The sequence below is a fragment of the Dreissena polymorpha genome, chromosome 11 (genome assembly GCF_020536995.1).
Source record: "Dreissena polymorpha isolate Duluth1 chromosome 11, UMN_Dpol_1.0, whole genome shotgun sequence".
NCBI lineage: Eukaryota > Metazoa > Mollusca > Bivalvia > Myida > Dreissenidae > Dreissena > Dreissena polymorpha.
The window spans coordinates 24927601-24948392 of NC_068365.1; the positions used below are offsets into that span (position 1 = coordinate 24927601).

General features: G+C 36.3%; 2 protein-coding genes across 11 annotated transcripts in view; both read right to left on the minus strand.

The window, feature by feature from the left end:
- Positions 1-5110: 5110 nt before the first annotated feature.
- On the minus strand, positions 5111-11359 carry LOC127851340 (E3 ubiquitin-protein ligase rnf213-alpha-like). Its single transcript, XM_052385066.1, has 6 exons — positions 11137-11359; positions 10582-10656; positions 10137-10328; positions 9583-9681; positions 8058-8256; positions 5111-6674 (listed from the first exon to the last, which is right to left on the minus strand). Exons 1-5 carry the CDS (start codon positions 11332-11334, stop codon positions 8188-8190), a joined length of 633 nt encoding a protein of 210 aa, XP_052241026.1. The 5' UTR covers positions 11335-11359; the 3' UTR covers positions 5111-6674; positions 8058-8187.
- Positions 11360-13679: 2320 nt separating this feature from the next.
- Positions 13680-20792, minus strand: part of LOC127851335 (E3 ubiquitin-protein ligase RNF213-like) — a 173717-nt gene continuing 166604 nt past the window's right edge. For all 10 annotated transcript variants that reach the window (XM_052385048.1, XM_052385053.1, XM_052385050.1 and 7 more), the window contains 7 exons: positions 20694-20791; positions 20339-20483; positions 19914-20079; positions 18502-18602; positions 18309-18366; positions 17814-18016; positions 13680-13809 (listed from right to left, as the gene is read on the minus strand). In XM_052385048.1, the coding sequence (XP_052241008.1) occupies positions 13696-13809; positions 17814-18016; positions 18309-18366; positions 18502-18602; positions 19914-20079; positions 20339-20483; positions 20694-20791 (885 nt within the window). In that variant the 3' untranslated portion in view covers positions 13680-13695. The remainder of the gene's footprint in view (positions 13810-17813; positions 18017-18308; positions 18367-18501; positions 18603-19913; positions 20080-20338; positions 20484-20693; position 20792) is intronic.

Consider the following 20792-nt stretch of genomic DNA (forward strand, 5'->3'; position numbering starts at 1 on the left):
CTCATTTTGATAAACATATTTCTAAGAGTTTCATGATTTTAAAGACAAAGAATTATCAAGCAATATATACATCCTGTGAAACGACACATTTAAAGTAATTACACATAGTTAAAATCGATACTGATCCAAGACAATGTGTTCCAAACACATATGCGTTTATTTGCTCTCAAATTCAATGTTTATTAAGTATTACATATGCATTTTAAATTATTGTATTAATACAAAGAATTTTGAACGGAAAAGTTTCTCCTCGGTATCTTCTGTTGGGAATTATTTTTGCTCGTACACATTTGCAATTAATTAACAAACATTGATACTAGCGAGCACGTCCGTGCGTTAATGAATACCAGAAAACAAAATAGTAAATTATGAAAATATAGACACACGCTTGACTGCCAATGCCATTTGGTCGGTGCAATAATTGTGTTTGATTTTATCATGATGCCAATAATGATGATAACATAATTCCGTGAGATTAGAGGTAGAGAGAACGCTTCGACCGGTACCTTAAAAGTGGCATACATTCGTATTGGATGTAGGTAATAAAACCGATACCGTTTCCATAACAATGGATAAGCCCTTAACATACGACCTAATCTGGCACAACTAGCAAAACGCAAAACAGTTGGTTGTGAAATCGGACACTGAAATCCTTTCTATCTTTCAAAATAACTTTGCTGAAAACGAAGCAGAATATAGTATCGAACAAAATACAGCAACACCACCCGAAAAAGCCGCATCACCAATTGCAGGAACCAAACCTTACATACAGTACCAAATATCTGCCGTCATCCACCGATAACACACTAACAAAGCACAACATCTTAAGCAACATCAACATCAAACAACATTCAAACTCCAGCACAACAGCAACACACTCAACAGCAACAAAAACAAACTCCGAAATCCGACCATCTCACAAACACAAATCCGCCTCAACAACAACGCACCGATCAGCCACCTAACATGTTTTGAGTTGAATGCAATATCACACCCACCCACGAATCTCCTGTAGACTCAGGTGATATGGTGGTTGTGTATTGCTTATCGACATTCATCATCAGCATGGAATCCATCCGTCGTCAATGTTTCGCCCCTGAACTATGGACATCATAAGAGGATGGGGCCACCGTAGCTTCGATGTGAATGTCGATAGCTCTACTTCTTCCAAGCTGCAATATCTCGCCTCAGCCACAGCCAGTTGGGCGACCGCTCTGCAGCTTGGCTTAGTTTCTGGATAGTCCGACGTCTATCCCTGCCAGTATCCCGACTTCTGGCATCAGTCGGCACATGGATTGTGCACAGCACCCTCTAACGCCTACTTCTGTGGGGAACATCCAAGTACGCCAGCCTCTTTGGTTGCAAGCTCCTAGCAGCTCTTAAATTTGGACTTTTTTCAATTTCCCCAAGGTACAGTTAACTCTATCATGATGTGTCGTTGCCTGCCCTCTAACAACAGCACGATTTCGGGCCTGGGGTTTGTCTGCACGATACTTGGGAAGAACAACGTGTTGTCAAGGTCAACCATCATGCTCCATCCGGTTGCTCCATTGATGATTTAGGTTTTCTGCGCCGGCTGTCCCTGCGCATTTTCACCCGGCTTCACGAAGTTGATCATCTGTTGTCGCGGTGTGCTACTGCGTTCCGGTTTCCTTTCTTGTTCCAGCCAGTCAGCCACCTCTCTTAGGACTTTGTCGTGGTGCCATCTGTACCTTCCTTGTGACAGAGCCGTAGCAAGAAAGAACATATTCTAGAGTACCGGGACGGTCACACAGTTGTCATTGAGAGTCTGGAATAGGTCCCCAACGGAAGAGGTTTTCGGGTGATGGTAGGTCATGGACTGACCTAAGCAGGAAGGAAAGTCTGATGGAGTCGTACCTCCAGATGTCGCCCCAGGTCACTTTCCTGTCCATTGTATTCCATGTTGTCCATGCTCCCCGTGTTCCCATTTATACCGCTCTAGCTTGTCTCTTGTTTTGCTTCTGATTTCCTGACTTCTGCCTGAATCATATTGCGCCTCTCTCTCTTGCCTGCTCGGCTCCACAGAAGCGTGTTTGTCGCACCAATCCCGTTACGTCGACAGCAGTCAACCCAGCAATGTCTCTGGGCTTGAGCGAATCTTTTGTTTGGCTGACAGTCTCAGTGGCCGACCATTTCTTGCTGGTTCGGGTAATAAAGCCTGCTTCTCGTATCTGCGCATCTGGGGAGTACCAGTCCTGTCTTGGCTGTCTTGAATTCCTCCACCAATGAGGACAGTGGGAGTTGAAGCTTGTTGCTCTTTCCGTACAGTCCTACGTTGAAGAAAATGGGGGTTTTTCCTAGCCAGTTCCTTAGATGTCGGCTGGAGTTTCTCTCAAGGCTTCTATAACTGCGCTATAAACGGTGTGTTTCATCTCTCATACAGCATTATGGGCCAGATAAGCCTTGGTAGTAAGGCATGCTGGTATAGCCAGGCTTTGAACTTTCCAGGGAGGTTGCTACGGTCTTCTTCAGGCCCTCATCTACCCGAGTTTCAAGCTTTTAGACATTGTCGCTGTCCTGTCCTGTAAGCTTGCATCAAACCATTTCCCCAAGACATTTGATAGGGCTCTTCATTATCGCTTCTATCTCTCGTTCTGTACTTGGAGGGTGAATCTATCTGTCGGTTTGCCCTTCTTGGAGATCACAGATCTTGACTTTCCTGCCTTGAATTTCATCCTGGCAAATTAAGCGACGTCTTTCAGGGCAGTCAACATCCATCTCGCCTGTACATGTGTAGTATTGGTAAGAGTGAGGTTACCCATGAAGCCTCGACTGGATGGCTGGTAGATCCCTGATTCCGTCTTTGGTCCGCGTGTCTCTCTGAGGGCTGCATTGATCAGAAGATTTATTCCCATGATGAAGAGTTCTACAGAAACTGTTCATCTGGTGACAATTCCTTTCTCCAGCTTCTGCCAGTCCGTCAGCTGGTCACCTACGGATAACCGGAGTTTGATACCATCCAGGTAGCTCGTGATGATTTTCTGGATACTGGCTGGGACATGGTAATGTTGGAGGGCTGTGTAGATCAACTGGTATGGGATGGAGCCATATGCATTGGCAAGGTCAAGCCAGACGACTGTGAGGTCATTCTTACTTGCTTTGCTTTGCTTCTCGTATCAGTTGGGTGATCGCACTGGTGTGCTCTACACAGCCTGAGAAGCCGGGAACGCCTCCCTTCTGTACAGAGGTGTTGATGTACATGTTGGCTGTGAGGTAGGTCATAAGTCTTCTGGCGAGGATAGCAAAAAAATCTTCCCTTCCACGTTTAGCAGTGAAATGGTCCGGAATTGGTCGATGTTCTTGGAGTTCTTTCCCTTGGGTGTGAACATTCCTTCTGCTTCCTTCCAGGCTGCTGGTACTTCGCCTTTCCTCCATACCACCTTCGGGAGTCTCCCCATAACCTGTTTACAGACGAGGGCACATCTTGTACACTTTTTACGGGATTGCGTTAGGTCCAGGAGCAGAACCAAATCTTGTCTTCTTGATGATATCCTTTACTTCCCCTACTTAAGCGCATGTACTGTGGGACTACGTTAGAAGACGAACGTTTTGGATGCGTTCATTGAAGCACTTTTCTTTTGTCGAAAACGCACTCCCGAAATCCGTATATTTTCTTAAAATGTGGGAGAAGTTTTTTTTATTTGAAGAGGATCCATCTTTAAAGTGATACCAGGCTTGGCAAATTTGATATATCCTACAGACAAGGAAATGCTTTATACAAAATGGCAGTTTAATAATGGGACCCTATGGGATTTGGAAATAGTGTAACCTTATTTATATGACCGTGTTTTACCACACATAAATTAAAATATCGAACGCAAAATGGAATAACACAACACAAATTATTCTATACATATAAAGGATTTTATTATTAACATATATGGCTTATTATAACATATATGCACAAGCATACATTGAGATTTAGAACATACCGGTATACATGTATACACAAATGTACCTCATACATCTGCAAACATTAAATTTTGCAACGCTTGACACACCCCAGTTTCTCGCGAAAATATAAAAACTTTAAAGCAAATAAAACCCAGTATGTATAACTAACAGGGTGCAGGATCAACGGGGTTTACACGCGGGCTGGACAGAATGAAAACACGCAGTAAAGAACATTATTTTTGCAAATATCTATATATAAGTTATTGAAATATGTTTGCAAACATCTTTAGTGCATAAACAACACCTTTTTGTATTGCAGCTTGTGGAGATACCTTAAGCTATAATACTTTAATATTGAACACGTCTAAAACCGTTGCCAAAATTTCACTTTGCGTGCAGCATAACCGTGTATATAAATGGCTGTAAACATCGAACCTTTGGCCAAGAACACAGGCTTATTAAATAATAATAATATGATTATTAAAGTAATTCTGATGTTTTTCATATAGCCATAAGCCGCATAAAAAACTGTTTGTATGCACGAGTTGAAATTCTAAAAAAAATGTTTTAAAAACTTATTTTAAAAAAGCACCACTTACCGGTGTGTTTACTTATATTAACATCCATTTGTGAACCCTATACAGTCACGTGATTCTGACCCTCTTAATGCCATTGCGATTTGAAATCCAAAGGCTTCTCAGTAGTGTGACCTTACCATTTATACTTTTCAAATATCGAAAAATGACAATCAGCCACAAACAGCATATACCGGTACTCACATGAGATATTGCTCTACTACGAAATATGTCACCAACATCTTGTCTATAATATATAAATATATATATAATATATGGTCGTCGCCGAGTCTTCACGACTACATTATGTGCGGATCTGCCCTTGTGACCTTGCAGATGAAAATCTTTAATTTTGAGCTGAAGTATGTCAACTTTATCCCTGCTGCCCGAAGAATTATAATATATATATATATATATATATATATATATATATATATATATATATATATATATATATATATATATATATATAAATAGGGCTCGGTTGCCAATGAGACCTTAATGTTTACTGGTAATACAAAATGGGTGGGGTTGCAATGATGGTATGTTGTATGGGTTATGTTTATTAATTGCATATAGCTGTTGTGTGTTTTGTCTGGAACGGCAAAGGAAAAGGAAAAGAGTAGTCGAACTGTTTATATAAGTCCGTATATATAAAATAATATATATAATAACAAATGTATAACATAAATTAAAGATATAGGTTTAACCTCAATGTAATGCAATAAACAAATTTAATGAACAAACAAAAGTTTCAGCAGCTCATCGATACATCATACCAATGGCCGATAAAAACATAAATCGCTTTAAGTATGTTGAAAGAAAAGCAACGACACGGCGCTTTTTAATCAATACACAAAATAAAATATAAATGAAACCAAATAGCAAAATCATAGCAAAACGTTATGATGCAAATGCATTATTTGTGTACATAACGTGTTTTCTGCTATTTATTGCACCTTAAGTTATATTTTAGTAATGTTGACAATTGCTAACTTACCATCTATCTTTATCTGTTATGGTCATTTTAAGGGAGATTATGTTTTCGAAGCACTCTTTTTGAAAGTATTTCAATAAACAAATATAATCAACGGGCCTTTTCACTTGCGTCATTACTAATATGTCGATGTTAATCTTATTGCAAACTCATGGAATTCAAGCATTTAATCTCCATAATTTGATGTTTTCTTTACTCCCATTAACTACTTACTAACATACAATTTAACATTTTAAATAATAAAACATAATAAAATCTATAAATCGTCAAATGTATTACACTATGAACATAGAATATAAATGTATACAAAGGAAAGTCATAATATTGTAATGAATAATTTTAAATTATAAATGGTAAAACACTCAGTCCAGCCCAGACAAGTTTGTCGAATACAACATAAATGGAAATAACATCTAATATTATATAAAACAAAAAAAATCAATTATCTTAAAATGTTAAATAGAATAGTGTAAAAACATACATGTAATAAACACACAGTTTAAACGATAATGCAATTACATAAGCAGTATTTATCCAATTTACACTTATACTAAGAATGGATAATCTGGTATAAATAGCATAAAATAAGTAATTTATCCCATATACTGTTAATGCCGTCATTTAAGTGCATGCACTTCAGTACACTGCTTGTGTCATGTAGTGGTGCTGACGTATGTTAAATATAACACATATATTGTTGGAGTAATTATATTATGCTATCAAATAATAACATGTGTAAGCATTTTAAAAATAATTTGCAGAAATATCAGTTATACATCAAATCGCACAGCGTAACAATCAATCAATTGCAGGTTCATTATATAAATAGTCAGTTTATACAGTCTCATTTTGGTTTATTTACAAAACATAGATGTATCTTCACGCAAATTACAATGGAAACAAATAATAATTAAATAAACTTCCAATTTACATATTACAATATTAAATCAACAACAAAACAATTGTGCAAGTTATGCTCAGTTCAAAATTAAACAATCACAGTTCTAACATACATGCGTATTTAGTACCGCCGCCTGTTCCCTAATTTTCTGGTCAAAGTTGTGTAAGCCAAAACCCAGGCTTTTGCTCCATGTTTGTACAATATATCACGTGGAAAGTCTTCCAATGTTGCAACATCTAGAGCCAACACACTCTGTTCAACATATGCACGCAACCCATCAACAAATCTGTAAAAATCAAGCATCATTTCATATAAATTCCATGGTTCAATTATTTTAGGATTATATTTCACTTGTTTTTAGAAATGTGTTACACATTCTAACCCCCCCCCCCCAAAAAAAAAAAAAAAAAAATTCACAGGTTTAGACACAGACAGATCAACTGAACAAAATGATATCGACAAAAATACCATCTACATATTCTTAAGTGTAAAAACAGACAAAGGGGAATAAATTATCCACAACTGTTCGCAACTAAACTCAGTTCTTAATATTATCTGTTCATGAAGGTTTTTCAGCTGTTTAGGTTTAAATCAAATGACTCAGGAGGTAAAGACGAGTTCAGTACACACAATTTGCAGGACTTTTTTTTAAATTATATTGGAATAAAACATGTGTCCATAGAGCACAGACGATACCACATTCCACTTTTGTCTCAAAACTCCACTAATGTTAAAAGAAAACGTTTTCTGTGATTTTTTAAACCTTTGACCCAAACATATGATCTTGACCTATGAAGTAGGCAGACTGGTGTTACATACCATGGTTGACATTTCTGCCAAGTTGTTTCAATTCCATCAATAAAAAGCAAAGTTATAGCACTGACCAACACACAGTCGGGATATTGCGACTTCTATATGCTATTTTTTACGAAGGGCGGGGGGAGGCGAATAAAACAGACAAACAGCAAAAATTCAGACAAAACAGGTTTTAAAAAATCAGTTCTTTACGATTATCTACACATAAAGGTATTCATATGCAAAAGTTTGAGCAAACATCTGGCAAACAGTAACAGAGGTGTTAGTACACACGCTTGCGAATCTTATTAAGTCTAAATCTGAAGAGCAAACAAAGGATCATTTTGCCAAAATATCGTCGCAGTCATAATTCCTTCTGTTACACTCATATATCAATGTAAGGTCATTCAGCTGTGAAATTTGAGCGAGATCCACGTAGCCATTTAAAAAGAATTAACACATAAACTATATTGTGGATAAAATAAACAAAGGGTAGAAATTCTGCCAAGACTGGTTGTGGCTAAGTTCCTGTCTCTATGATTACACATTAAAATCATTAGGCTGAACACGTTTGATCCACCCAGCAGTTAGAGTTGAACACAAAAGCTTCGAGACTAAAGCACGTACGGAAAAGTGTAATATTAATTTAAATGCCTCCCACTCTGTTAGGGCATAAACTCCCCAAACATAACCTCAGGAGCTGTGGAGAAATTATAAACAAAACCCTAAATCTCTGTTGTATAAACATAGAAGAAATACATAATATATATGTATGATAATTGGATAATGATTTGTCATTTGTGCAAGTGTAAATATGAGGTGTATGTAGATGATCCACTCAAACAAATTGAATGTATTAGGTGTGTGTACATACATATATCTGCTTGTGTCTATATAATCCTCATTTTCATCGTTTTGGCGGATGGCCACACTGAGTAGCAGGAATTCATGCATGACTTCCAGTATGTTCGTAAGTTTATCAACGGTAAGGTTATTAATGTAATCTAGGAACCGGCTTCCAGTTGAGCATCCAAATCATTATACATGTCAAGTTGTAATGTTTCAAACACCTCCTGAAAAATAATTACACATCAGTGTTTCAAAGGAACACAGTTCAAATGACAGTCATTATTTTCTTAATATTATGTAACGTGCAAGGTAACTTTAACCAGACTAGGATTTAACGCTGGCTAAGGATATAATATTTTCGCCTGGCTGCTTTACCAGTTTGATTAGAAACAAAGGATTTGGAACAATGATTGATGCATATAATAAATCACAGTAGAAATCTACAAAACCGGGACAATATAACAAGCTAATAAATAAGAACAACGGACGAGCCAGGTCGGAGACTTTGGATGAGCCTGGTCTGAAACTATGAATGAAACTAGTCTAAAACTATGGATGAGCCTAGTCTGAGACTATGGATGAAACTAGTCTGAAACTATGCATGAAACTGGTCTGAGGCTATAGATGAAACTCGTCTAAACTATGGATGAGCCTGGTCTGAGACTATGGATGAAACTAGTCTTAAACTATGCATGAAACTGGTCTGAGACTATGGATGAAACTAGTCTAAAACTATGGATGAGCCTGGTCTGAGACTATGGATGAAACTTGTCTGAAACTATGCATGAGCCTGGTCTGAGACTATGGATGAAACTGGTCTAAAACTATGGATGAAACTAGTCTAAAACTATGCGTAGACGAACGTCAAAGCCTAAACTGTTAGTGTTAGATTTAGACTGTCGCTTTTCCACCTAGGTTTACTCAGTAGACAAGCCCTTACTAACAACTAGTTCTGTCACTTTTCCGACCACAATCTGGAATTACTCAGTACACAGAAAGCTACAGTTATTTACCTAATAATACTAGTATTCGATCTGTACGCCTTGAGAACAGAACAGAACTTCGAAATCATCCTAATGCAGAGAAGCCACTGCTTATATACAGACAAGTCACGTGATACCCTAGACGAAACTATTCTACAAAATGGGTAAAAACTTATCTACTTCATCCTTATGAAACAGCAATGAGATACTAGTAAACAATGTTCAATTCATATTAGTGAGTTACAAATTATAGTCATGCAGTAAAAAGTTATATTGTAAGGCAATAATGCAAAATGTTTTATTAATTTCAGAAAAAAATATGTGTATTACCCAAATTGAAATGCTAGCGTTGGATCTATTTTATCCGAATCACTGTAAGAGGACGATGCCGTATAGAGCAATGGTTACACTCTACTATTATTAACAAACTGATCGAAGGCAGGCAAATTCGCTACAATTACAATATCCATATAACGTGTACAATAAACATCAGTAGCATTGCATGGTGAGAGAAAACGATTAACATGTACACAGCTGGCAACATTGTGCGCTCGTTTATTAACTCACCTCTGTACTCTGTCGATAGTCTATCAGAAACTTTGACTTTTGGAATGACAAGAGAAGCCACAACGCCCTTGTATGCTGCAGCTCACAGCACTGGCGTGCCTAAAATGTAGACAATTTAGTTTAGTCATTGCAATGTTTGATTTCTTTTTAAGCAAGAGCAACAACAAAACAACAGCTATTGATTACTTAACACTTTTATATATGTACATATATCTATAAAGCATGTGTCCTTTGGGCATGACAATTAATTGAACATATGTATGAATTTTATGAATGTAACACACATTTCACATTGAACGGAAATATGTTGAAATGGTATCTTTGGCCGTAACATAGCATGAAAGGAGACAATGATAGCAACATTTTGGTCATTGCAATGTTTGAATCTTATTGTATACAAGAGCAATAGCAATACAACACCAATACATAATTTAATATGCCTAGATTATAAACAGGTCTCCAGTAACAATGTGCTCTTTGAACATATTTCATTTTTATTACAAATATGACAAAAACATATTTTTTCTCTGAAATAAATATATTGAACATTTTACCTTTTGACTTAACATAGCATCTTCAATCTGCAATGTCTCAACCATAAATGTGATAAGTTGTGCAGTGGGATGACCGCCAGTTGTTTTCAGAAAGCTGATAGCAATATCCAGGTTATCGAGGGATCTGCACACATCAGGCAGTCGTCTTAGTTCTTCACATATTTGAGTGCGCACTGCTCCGTTCAGATTTTGCTTTTTGAATTTGGAAATTCAAAAAATAAACGTTAAACAATTGAATCATTAATTTAATAACGTAAACAAGTTTCAATATAAATACAAACTGATCAACAAATTGAAGAAATAGAAAACGTATTACAAAATGTTTTATTAGATATAAATACTAGCATTATTAAATGAGCTTGTATTAAATGGTATTCGATATGTATTGTTATGAAAGCTCTACAAAACGATAAAGGAAATACAAAATACAATTATTTCATTTAACCTGTGGAATTTTTTCTGACAGTTTCATTAAAACGCTCTGATTAGTAACCTCAGTCCTGTAGATCATCTGATCGATCTGTAACACACGAAAATTAACTTCTTATGAAGTGATATGCTATAATATGCTAATGATATAACAATGCGTTTATTATATACCAAGTGGTAACTATTTAAGCATTTGCAGTGATTTGGGTAAAACGCTAGTTATTTAAAGCAACTAGTTATTTGAAACGTATAATACATACTTTCAATTAAAACGATATAACGCACTGAACTGAGACTGCACTTTCCAATAAAACCATTCAATCATTTATGGTTTTCATGGTTCCCAAAATAGTGTGCTTACATGTAGTAATTTATTCATGTTTGCAGTTATAAACATATGAATGAATGTGGATTACATAATTTTAAATTATGAGTTGTTTTTAGAAAAAAACAACACATTTCAAACCTTAATTGTAACATATATAACTGACAACTTGATTATATGTTTGAAAGTTTATACTTATACAGAAGACAAACTAAATCTGCAATTATAAAGACGAATATTCCAAACCTCCAGAAAACGGCCGAATTCTATCATTGACTTGGAGTAGAGAAGCCTGTCAATAAGCTGTCTCTCCATGCCAGCAAAGTCATACTCAATCTTGGTCCCGACGCCCATCTCGAAAGAGTAATGACAGTTGGCCAACACGAGGGGTATTAAGTCATGTTCATGGGTATAACTGATCAGATGTGCCGAAGTCACTGCCATTGGTTTGATTGATGGGTGTCTTGTGTCTTTTTGTTTAAAATACATACACTTTACAGCATTGTTACCACGACTACTGTTGTTATGAACATATAAGTGAGCATATAATTACTACATTAAGAATGTAGTAATAGAAATAAACAAGAGCTGTCAGAGGACAGCGCGCTCGACTATTCGAGTGCTTGACAGTATAACGTAAGCCATCATGGGCAAATTGTTCTAATTCAATGATTTATAAGAAGATCTTTAAAAAAAAATGAATTTTTTTTAATTTTTTTTGGCGGGGGGGGGGGGTAGGGGGGGGGGGGGGGTGAGAGGGGGTATAATGTGGGGTGTGGTTATTTATTAGATGATGTTTAAAAAAAATGAAAAAAAATGGGGGGGGTTGGGGCGGATAGGGGAGTTGGGGGGGGGGGGGATGGGTGAGAGGGGGGGGTATAATGTGGGGGGTTTGTTTTGTGGGGGAATTTATAGATGATGTTTACAAAAAAGAAAATGGGGGGGAGGTTTAGGGGGGGGGGGGAGGATGAAGGGATTATGGGTAGCGGCGTGGGGTATTGTTGGGTGGATTCCATTGTGGTATTCGGTAAGTGTTGTTTTGTCAAAGTATGAATCAAATGTGATCATAAATAAAGAAGTTATGGCAATTTAAGCAAAATATTCAATTATCTAAGTGTAAAAGAGGCCATAATTATGTCAATGCTTGATACAGTGGTCTGCTCTTGTTATAGGTTGGGGTCATGTCGGTTAACAAGTATGGAACATATAAAAGCAATACGTCAAAGGATATAGGAAATATTTGGGGTAGTACGCAAACTTTAAATATATTTTTCAATAATATGATATTCTAAGTATAAAAGGGGCAATAATTATGACAAAATGCTTGATAGAATTGTCTGCTCTTGTTTATAGGTTGGGGTGATGTTGGTGGACAAGTATGCAAATATGAAAGCAATATGTCAAGGGACATTGAAAATAGTTGGGGTAGTACGCAAACTTTAACATTTGCTGCATATTCTAAGTGGGAAAAGGGGCCATAATTATGACAAAATGCTTGATAGAGTTATCTGCTCTTGTTTAAAGGTTGGGGTCATGATGGTTAACAAAAATGCAAAAATATGAAAGCAATATGTAAAGGGACATTGAAAATAGTTGGGTTAGTACGCAAACTTTAACATTTGCTGCATATCTAAGTGGAAAAGGGGCCATAATTATGACAAAATGCTTGATAGAGTTGTCTGCTCTTGTTTATAGGTTGGGGTCATGTTGGTAAACAAGTATGCAAAATATAAAAGCAATATGTCAAGGGACAAAGAAAATATTTTGGGTAGTACGAAAACTTTAACATTTGCACGTTAACACTAACGCTAACTTAGACGACGACAGACGCCGGGGTGAGTGAGATAGCTCCACTATATATATTTATATATAATAGTCGAGCTAAAAATGATATCCCAACAAAAACATGCACAGGTTCAAAAGTTTGCTATACAAAATTATGTGTATAATGTACCTTCGGAGCCCCTAATGTAGCTATCTAAGAAGCTGTTCTGTTTTCGGAAAAGAAAATCCAGCAAGACATAAGAACATAGGCCCGGGCCACTGGTTGACGGAAGAAACACTGCTGCTATCTGCGTGTCATCATGTATGGTTTGTTGGCAAAACTCTTTTGGAACATACATTCTTCCAAACTCAGTAGGGCAACCTAAAATATTTATATGAATACAGTTTACTAACGTGTTTCAATATATGGTAAATAAGGGTTAATACTCGAGTAAGTGTTACATCAGCATAATTTATAACTATGGACTGCTACATCTTAAATGAACATATTACACATGTTTATATAAATTGTGTAATTGTTCTAAATAGAAAATACGTCTCATTGAAAGCATTATCAGAAATTATACACATAGCAAATGTTCAAGTAAATGTACATAATTATTCTGCGTGGAAAAAGTACATGTAAGCACAAGTAAAAAACGAAATATACACCATATTGTTCAGGGTCTTCCTTGTGATTTCCCATGCACACGCAAAATCATTTATCAATCCTTCAGTTTCATGACCAACTGCGTGTGCTCTGCAATGTGGATTAAACATATGATATTTTAATCAAATACTTAAACAATCTTTCACTTTTATCACGTTTATTTATATGCTTTAAAACATAGAAGAACTTTGAAGGTATTTTCAAAAATAAAAATTAAAGTTCTCTATTAATAATAATCAGCTGCTAATGCGTTAATTCGTTTTCATCAAGTACAACCTACAATTGTTTTTTTTTTTACTTAAAAAAAATAACATCAAATAAGACAATTTACTTGAGCAATAAACCCCCCCACTTACCTTTCTTTAAATCTTTTACTTTGATCGAGTTTGCTTCAGTTTGTCGAGTTTTTTCTGGTATTTCTGGAGTAGAGCTTGTTGAAGACGGAGAATATTTGGTATATATCTGAGGGCCTGCAGCAGGCAGTCCTACAAAGACATGGTACATTCTCTTACCTTTAGTTTTTTGTTTGTTTGCTCGTTATATTTTACACAAGATTACTAAAAAAAATGTGTGTTTTTTGTGTGAATTTTTAATAGAATGTAAACCCCAGTAAAGATTTATAACTCAATGTATTCATATGTATTTTGCTTGAAGTTAAATGGGTCTAATGTCATATGTGATCATGAACTACCATGTCCACTGATGAAAATATGAAACCTTGTGAGCAACGCTGGTATTATATGGCATAAGCCTCATTTTCGCATGATACGGCTAAAACATTGTACCAAAGTGTCAGGAGATCTTTAGATAAAAGTATAATGTACTTGGGTAAATGACATTACCTGAAGAATCCCGCGATTTCCTTTTTTTAGAGCTAGGAATATTAAATTTTAGTTCCGAGTTAAAATGATACTTATATGCTAAAATAAAATTAATCTATCCAAGAATAATTTGAATACCAAATATATGCTGCGTTTAAGAAACACAGATGGTCCCGATTGAAGTATTTGTCAATATTGATTTATTAGACGATTTGAATAAGTCTAGTTCGAAAAGTAAGTGTAATTCAAGGTCAAAATGTGGTCAATTGATGCTGAGTGTTTTATAAACCATATAAAAGGTTTTTAATTTTAATTAGTAGCATTATTCCTTAAAGGATCAATTTGGGTTAACCAAGAATAAAGAATTTCTGTCCAAAAGTAATCCAACGTCAAGATATAAATGATGTATGGTTGATGTATGGTATGGTTAACCATTTTGGGAAAACACGACGATGGGGCAAATGGATATGTGGCTAAAGTATCAGTCAAAACAACATGGCAAAGCTACAAAACCAAATGACTGGCCCCAAGGAACGTTCATGCTAGGTCTGAAGATAAGTAAGCCACACACACAATTTCAGTGCCATACCTCCATTCAAAGGGTAGTTATTAACCGGTAACATTTTCTATTTTTAGTAACGTTGAGTTATAGTTACACTGACCTTCACCGATATGCCCAAAAAACAATTCAAAGCTAGCTGTCTATGCAAGCTTGCTATACCTTAATTTTAATTACATTTATTCAATGTCAACTAAAGTTATTAAAAAGAAAACACATGTTCCCTGTTTTTCTAAAATTGGCATTGACCTTGATCTGACTTGCCCAAAAAGCAACCCAAGCTAGATCTGCATATAAACTACCTATACACAGAATTGAAGTTCAATAACTGCATCCAATCTAAATTTACTATGTGATTTTTTAAATAAATACTTTTAGTATCACTGACCTCAAAGGGATCTTTTCACGCTTTGGTAATTGACAAAATTGAAAAAAGTTGTTTGAGATTCGCAAATTTTCGTTTTAGTTATGATATTTGTGAGGAAACAGTAATACTGAACATTTACCATGGTCTAATATAGCCATTATATGCATCTTTTGACGATTTTAAAACATAAAAATTATAAAGCGTTGCAACGCGAAACGATTGAATAATTTGGAGAGTTCTGTTTTTGTCGTTAAATTTGTGAAACTACGAAGATTGCTTATATAAGGTATAAAATACATTCAGTATGTGTACACGGCGGAATAGCTCAGTAGGATAAAGCGTTTTTACTTCAGGACTCTGGCAGGACTCCAGGGGTCACTGGTTCGAAACCTGGTCCGGGCAATGTTCTTTTCCTTTTTTTAATTTTATTCTTGATTTTTTACTGGAGCTTTTACGATCCAATGTTTACATTTATCGATATAAAGCATTTAATGAATAAGTTAAAAAATGCCAAAATCTGTGAAAAGGCCCCTTTAAGTGACTGGACACGCTTTAAGTAAAACCAAATGCTAGGTCTTTGTGCTACATATACAGTTTGATCAATATTTGTCAATCGAAACAAAAGTTATTGACCAGAAAGAAACAGTTTGACTTCCCCCGCCATACCTCAACCCATTAACCAGGATTTCCATGTTCGTTGAATACTACCTGCTTCAAACCTTAAAAAGTGATATATACTGGGAGTTAGGACTTATATTATGAGACCTCCTATCGTTTTCCATTGTAAATATCACCTTATTATACCAGCATTATTTCATTATGTCGTGCCATTGGGCTATTCGTGTTATTAAACTCCATACAATTTAATGAAGAGGCCCAATAAAAGGTATGAAATATGGATACATTTGGAAGATTTAAGTTGAAGCAAGATTTTTTAATGCAATTATGCCCGTTTTACTCATTTTGGTTGTGTTTGTATATATTTTCAAGGGTAGTAATGTTAGTGAAACAAAAAACTTGGAGCACATGCGTGTGATGTTATCACGAGAGCCTCGTTCTTAATGTTAACAAAAGCACCGCCTTGCGGGTGCAGACCGCTCATCTATTTTCTTTTTAAAGGTGAAGGGACTCTCATTTTCAATCACAAAGGAGGGAGGGGTGGAGTGAAGAGGGGTGTATAGTGTGGGGGCGTGGACATTTATTACATTATCTTCCAAAAATGCGAAAAAAATGCAAAAAAAAAAATTCGGGGGGGGGGGGGATTCTTGGGTGCGATGGTTGGACGGTATTTCAAACATAAAATAATAAAAATAAATATTTGTTTTTTAACCGTTTCAAAAAAAAAATTGGGTGGTGGGGGGGTGGGGGGGGGGTTTAGAGTGAGGGTGTGGTGGTTATTTGTGAGATGATCTTAAAAAAAAAATAAAAAAAAAAATATAAAAAATTAGGGGGGGGGGGGAATTCGGAGGGGGGGGGGAGGGGGGGGGTATTCTTGGGTGCAATGGTTGGACGGTATTTCAAACATAAAATAATAAAAATAAATATTTGTGTTTTTTAAGCGTTTCAAAAAAAATGGGGGGGGGTGGGGTTGGGGGGGGGTATAGTGTGAGGGTTGTGGTGGTTATTTGTGAGATGATCTTAAAAAAAATAGGGGGGGATTCGGGGGGGGATTCGGGGGGGAGGGCACGGGGGATGGTTTGGGTGGAGTCTATTGTGGTATGTCAGGTAAGAGTAGTTTTGTCAAAGTATCAATCAAATGTAATCATAAATAAAGAAGTTATGGCATTTTTAGCAAAATTTAATAATTTGACCTTGAGAGTCAAGGTCATTCAAAGGTCAAGGTAAAATTCAACTAGCAAGGTACAGTAGCCTCACGATAGCATGAAAGTATTTGAAGTTTGAAAGCAATAGCCTTGATACTTTAGAAGTAAAGTGGATCGAAACACAAAATTTAACCATATATTCAAAGTAACTAAGTCAAAAAAGGGCCATAATTCCGTAAAAATGACAACCAGAGTTATGCAACTTGTCCTTTTACTGTACCCTTATGATAGTTTGCGAGTGTTCCAAGTATGAAAGCAATATCTATGATACTTTAGGGGTAAAGTGGACCAAAACACAAAACTTAAGAAAATTTTCAATTTTCTAAGTATAAAGGGCCCATAATTCCGTCCAAATGCCAGTCAGAGTTACATAACTTTGCCTGCACAGTCCCCTTATGATAGTTAATAAGTGTTGCAAGTATGAAAGCAATAGCTTTGATACTGTAGGAATAAAGTGGACCTAAACACAAAACTTAACCAAATTTTCAATTTTCTAAGTATAAAAAGGGCACATAATTCTGTCAAAATGCCAGTCAGAGTTACATTACTTTGCCTGCACAGTCCCCTTATGATAGTTAGTAAGTGTTGCAAGTATGAGAGCAATAGCTTTGATACTTAAGGAATAAAATGGTCCTAAACACAAAACTAAACCAAAATTTTCAATTTTCTAAGTATAAAAAGGGCACATAATTCTGTCAAAATGCACGCCAGAGTTATCTAACTTTGCCTGCCCAGTCCCCTCATGATAGTAAGTAAGTGTACCAAGTTTGAAAGGTGATGACAATAGCTCATTTTTTTTCTTCAAAAAATAGATGAGCTAATAAAATGATTGATATAAGGAGATGCCCGATATAAGAAAACCAAATGATATGTACTCAGCACCTCGAATGGATATGATATTTACAAAAATACACTGTACCTCATTCATGAAACGTTGAAGAACAAGAGGTGGCTTAGTTCTGGTCCCATCGTGACCTTTGGACGCGAGGGTCTGGCGCATGTGCTCAATAGTGATTGGTGTTCGGAATCTCCACATCCTCGGAATGTTCACCAGCTGCTTGGCGTCCTCTAGTTCTTGGCTACTATCGGTTTCGTATATGAGGCACATCAAAGGATCAGCTCCTATCAATTAATAATGTACGTACCACAATGCATGCAATTTATTTAAATGTAATTTCCAATAAAATAATGTAAATTTTTAAGTGAAGGTGGGGTTAATTCGTATTATAAAACAATTGGAAAAGCGCCATATTCGGTAGAATAAATTATAAAAAAAAACTATTTCCAGAATAAATGGTCCCTTCAAACTGATAATGTTGCGGGTTAAACTAAAACTACTTTATTAGTGATTCGTCAAAAAAAATTCCACATTATGTACATATGGTGTTTCGTTATTGACCATACTAATACTCACCCAATCTTTGGTCTGTCGCAAGACGATTATTCCAGTTTCTCAGCAAAGCATCCACATTCTGAAGGCAATTATATCAAATGCTTGAATTGTATTACATGATATTTAAACATAAATATTAAGTCTTAACAATGGGTGCATGTAAATATTTACAAAAATACAACAGCGTAAAAAACTTAACTAAAAAGCAACATACCCCTAAGACGTCGTGTAGAATTCGGGCAGAAAAGTCTGCTTCCCATGCTTTTCGATTAGCTTTCGAGGACAATCTGGCTACTGATTGTGACACCCTTGTTTCTTGATGAACAATAACATAATTTGCACTTAAATCAATAACATAAAATTAAACAACCACAGTTTTCAAAGAATACAATTAAAAAAGATCCATATAGCAATTGTTTAAATACAAAGCATTTTATAATAGTTGATATGTATATCAATTTTTGGTAGTTAAATACAGAGAAACTTAAGTAAGATTACATTGGTATTTGTAATTTATTCATAACTGGTTAATTGTGTAAAACTTTATACTAAATGACTGTGGACGATGTCGGAGGACGGAAAACTACAACGGGCGAGGCATGGTATGGTATTGCGCAAGGGGGGGTTAGAGGGTTAGGGTTAGGGTTTGGGTTAGTGTTAGGGGTCGGGTTAGGGTTTGGGTTAGCCTAAACCCAACCCTAACCCTAACCCGACCCCTAACCCTAACCCTTACCATAACCCTTTTTTGGGGTTATAACCCCTGACCATGCCTCGCCCGTTGTAGTTTTCCGTCTCCCGAACTATGTCTGATTTAAATCTAGGAACATAGGGCATTATTTTGATGTAATGAGTTGTTTGTGTTTGAAGTAATACAATATATCACAGGAACCCACGGAAACTCAAATAAGCCATGCTTATTGAATGAGCATTGGATAGTAGGCAAGCAGAACTCGTTGTCATAAATAATTGATGCGACATCTCATTGGTTTCCATGTCCGGTTCAGCAGGGAAAATTAATCAATCAAACGACGCGTTTTCAAAACAGTTACAACACAGGCGGTTTTTCGCTTTGTCGAATGAAATAATGCCTATTTGCTGTGTACACATTAACAGTATTCCGCTCCAATGATGGATACTACCATGACCTCGTTCGAAAAAAAAATCTTTACGTGAAGCGTAATTTTTATAGTATTTTGTTGGCTCAATATTTATTAACATATACCGTGGGTTTCTACCAAACTATTTCTTATCTCCTTCTCCAGTAATAAATATTATGTTTTGTTGTTAAATGTTCGGTCGCGTTTAGCAGTATTTTAGTCACATTTGTTTGGAAGTAAAACTACGTTTCATGGGCAAACCCAGCATGTCTATGCACATCACCGTATTAAGTGCACAACTATTTTAGTCAGTTACTGAAAAGCCGTACTTGCATCATATGTATGGTACAAAAAAATTTCATTACAATTTCCCACAGAAAATTCCAATGAGAAGTACAATCTCGAATTCTAACTGTAAATCATTGAAATGAAAGTCCAGTGCTCAACCAACAGAACTAGAGAGATACGTTGATAACGTTACACTTCACATACAGAAAATAGACAGTTATCCTCGATTAACATGTAGTACCTCTCATCCTCATCATAATGTTTATCGCTATGTGCATGAGTAGAAGGACATCGTCTCCACTTCGTCCTAGAGCTCGTTGTAAATCGTTTATATTACTTCTGATGTGATCCAACAAAAAACCGGGTACCTGATTATCTTCAAGATCAGGCTTAATAACAGCGTTCACCTGTACAAGATACACCCATTCATGTGGATACGCATCGAATTGAATACATGTATTTCATTGTTTATTGTATATGGATCATAGATGCTTCTAAATCGATCAGGCGTTGTCATTACCATTGACTTGTCCTTCCCTGCTCTGTGTGACAACTCAGACAAGCAAAGAGATTGGCACTCCTACATTACATAGTATATAATTCAAATTCAAGTCTGTGTTTAATTACACTCATGCTTATGAAAGTTATTTGTACATAAATACCAACCTGTTGAACAGGACCCAGATACATGGCCATGTGGAGGAACAGTCGCGTGGCTGTACAATAGGTAGGATTCAAGTCCCGTTCAGGTCTCATAACTCCACCGTGGATGGCTCGACCCAGTATATGGCCGATCTGTGTTGAGTCGCCCCTGAAATAAATATCAATCAAGATATATTTCGTTCTTTGCTTTGCATCACTATTTTGCAAATCGCAATTTTGCTTCTTAAGACGACAAATAATATGTCGTTTTATAATCAAAGTGCTTAGGTTGTTCAATAGATATCTGTTATAACCGAATTCTGTAAATGATTTGTTTGGACATAAATAGTCGAATTATCAATTCATTTCACACACATACCTTGCATTAACTACATTTCCTGGTAGCGCCTGATGGCTAGTCCCGCCGATCTGCTGCCGACACTCAGGGCAGTTTCCAACAGAGTTAGGCCGACCACAC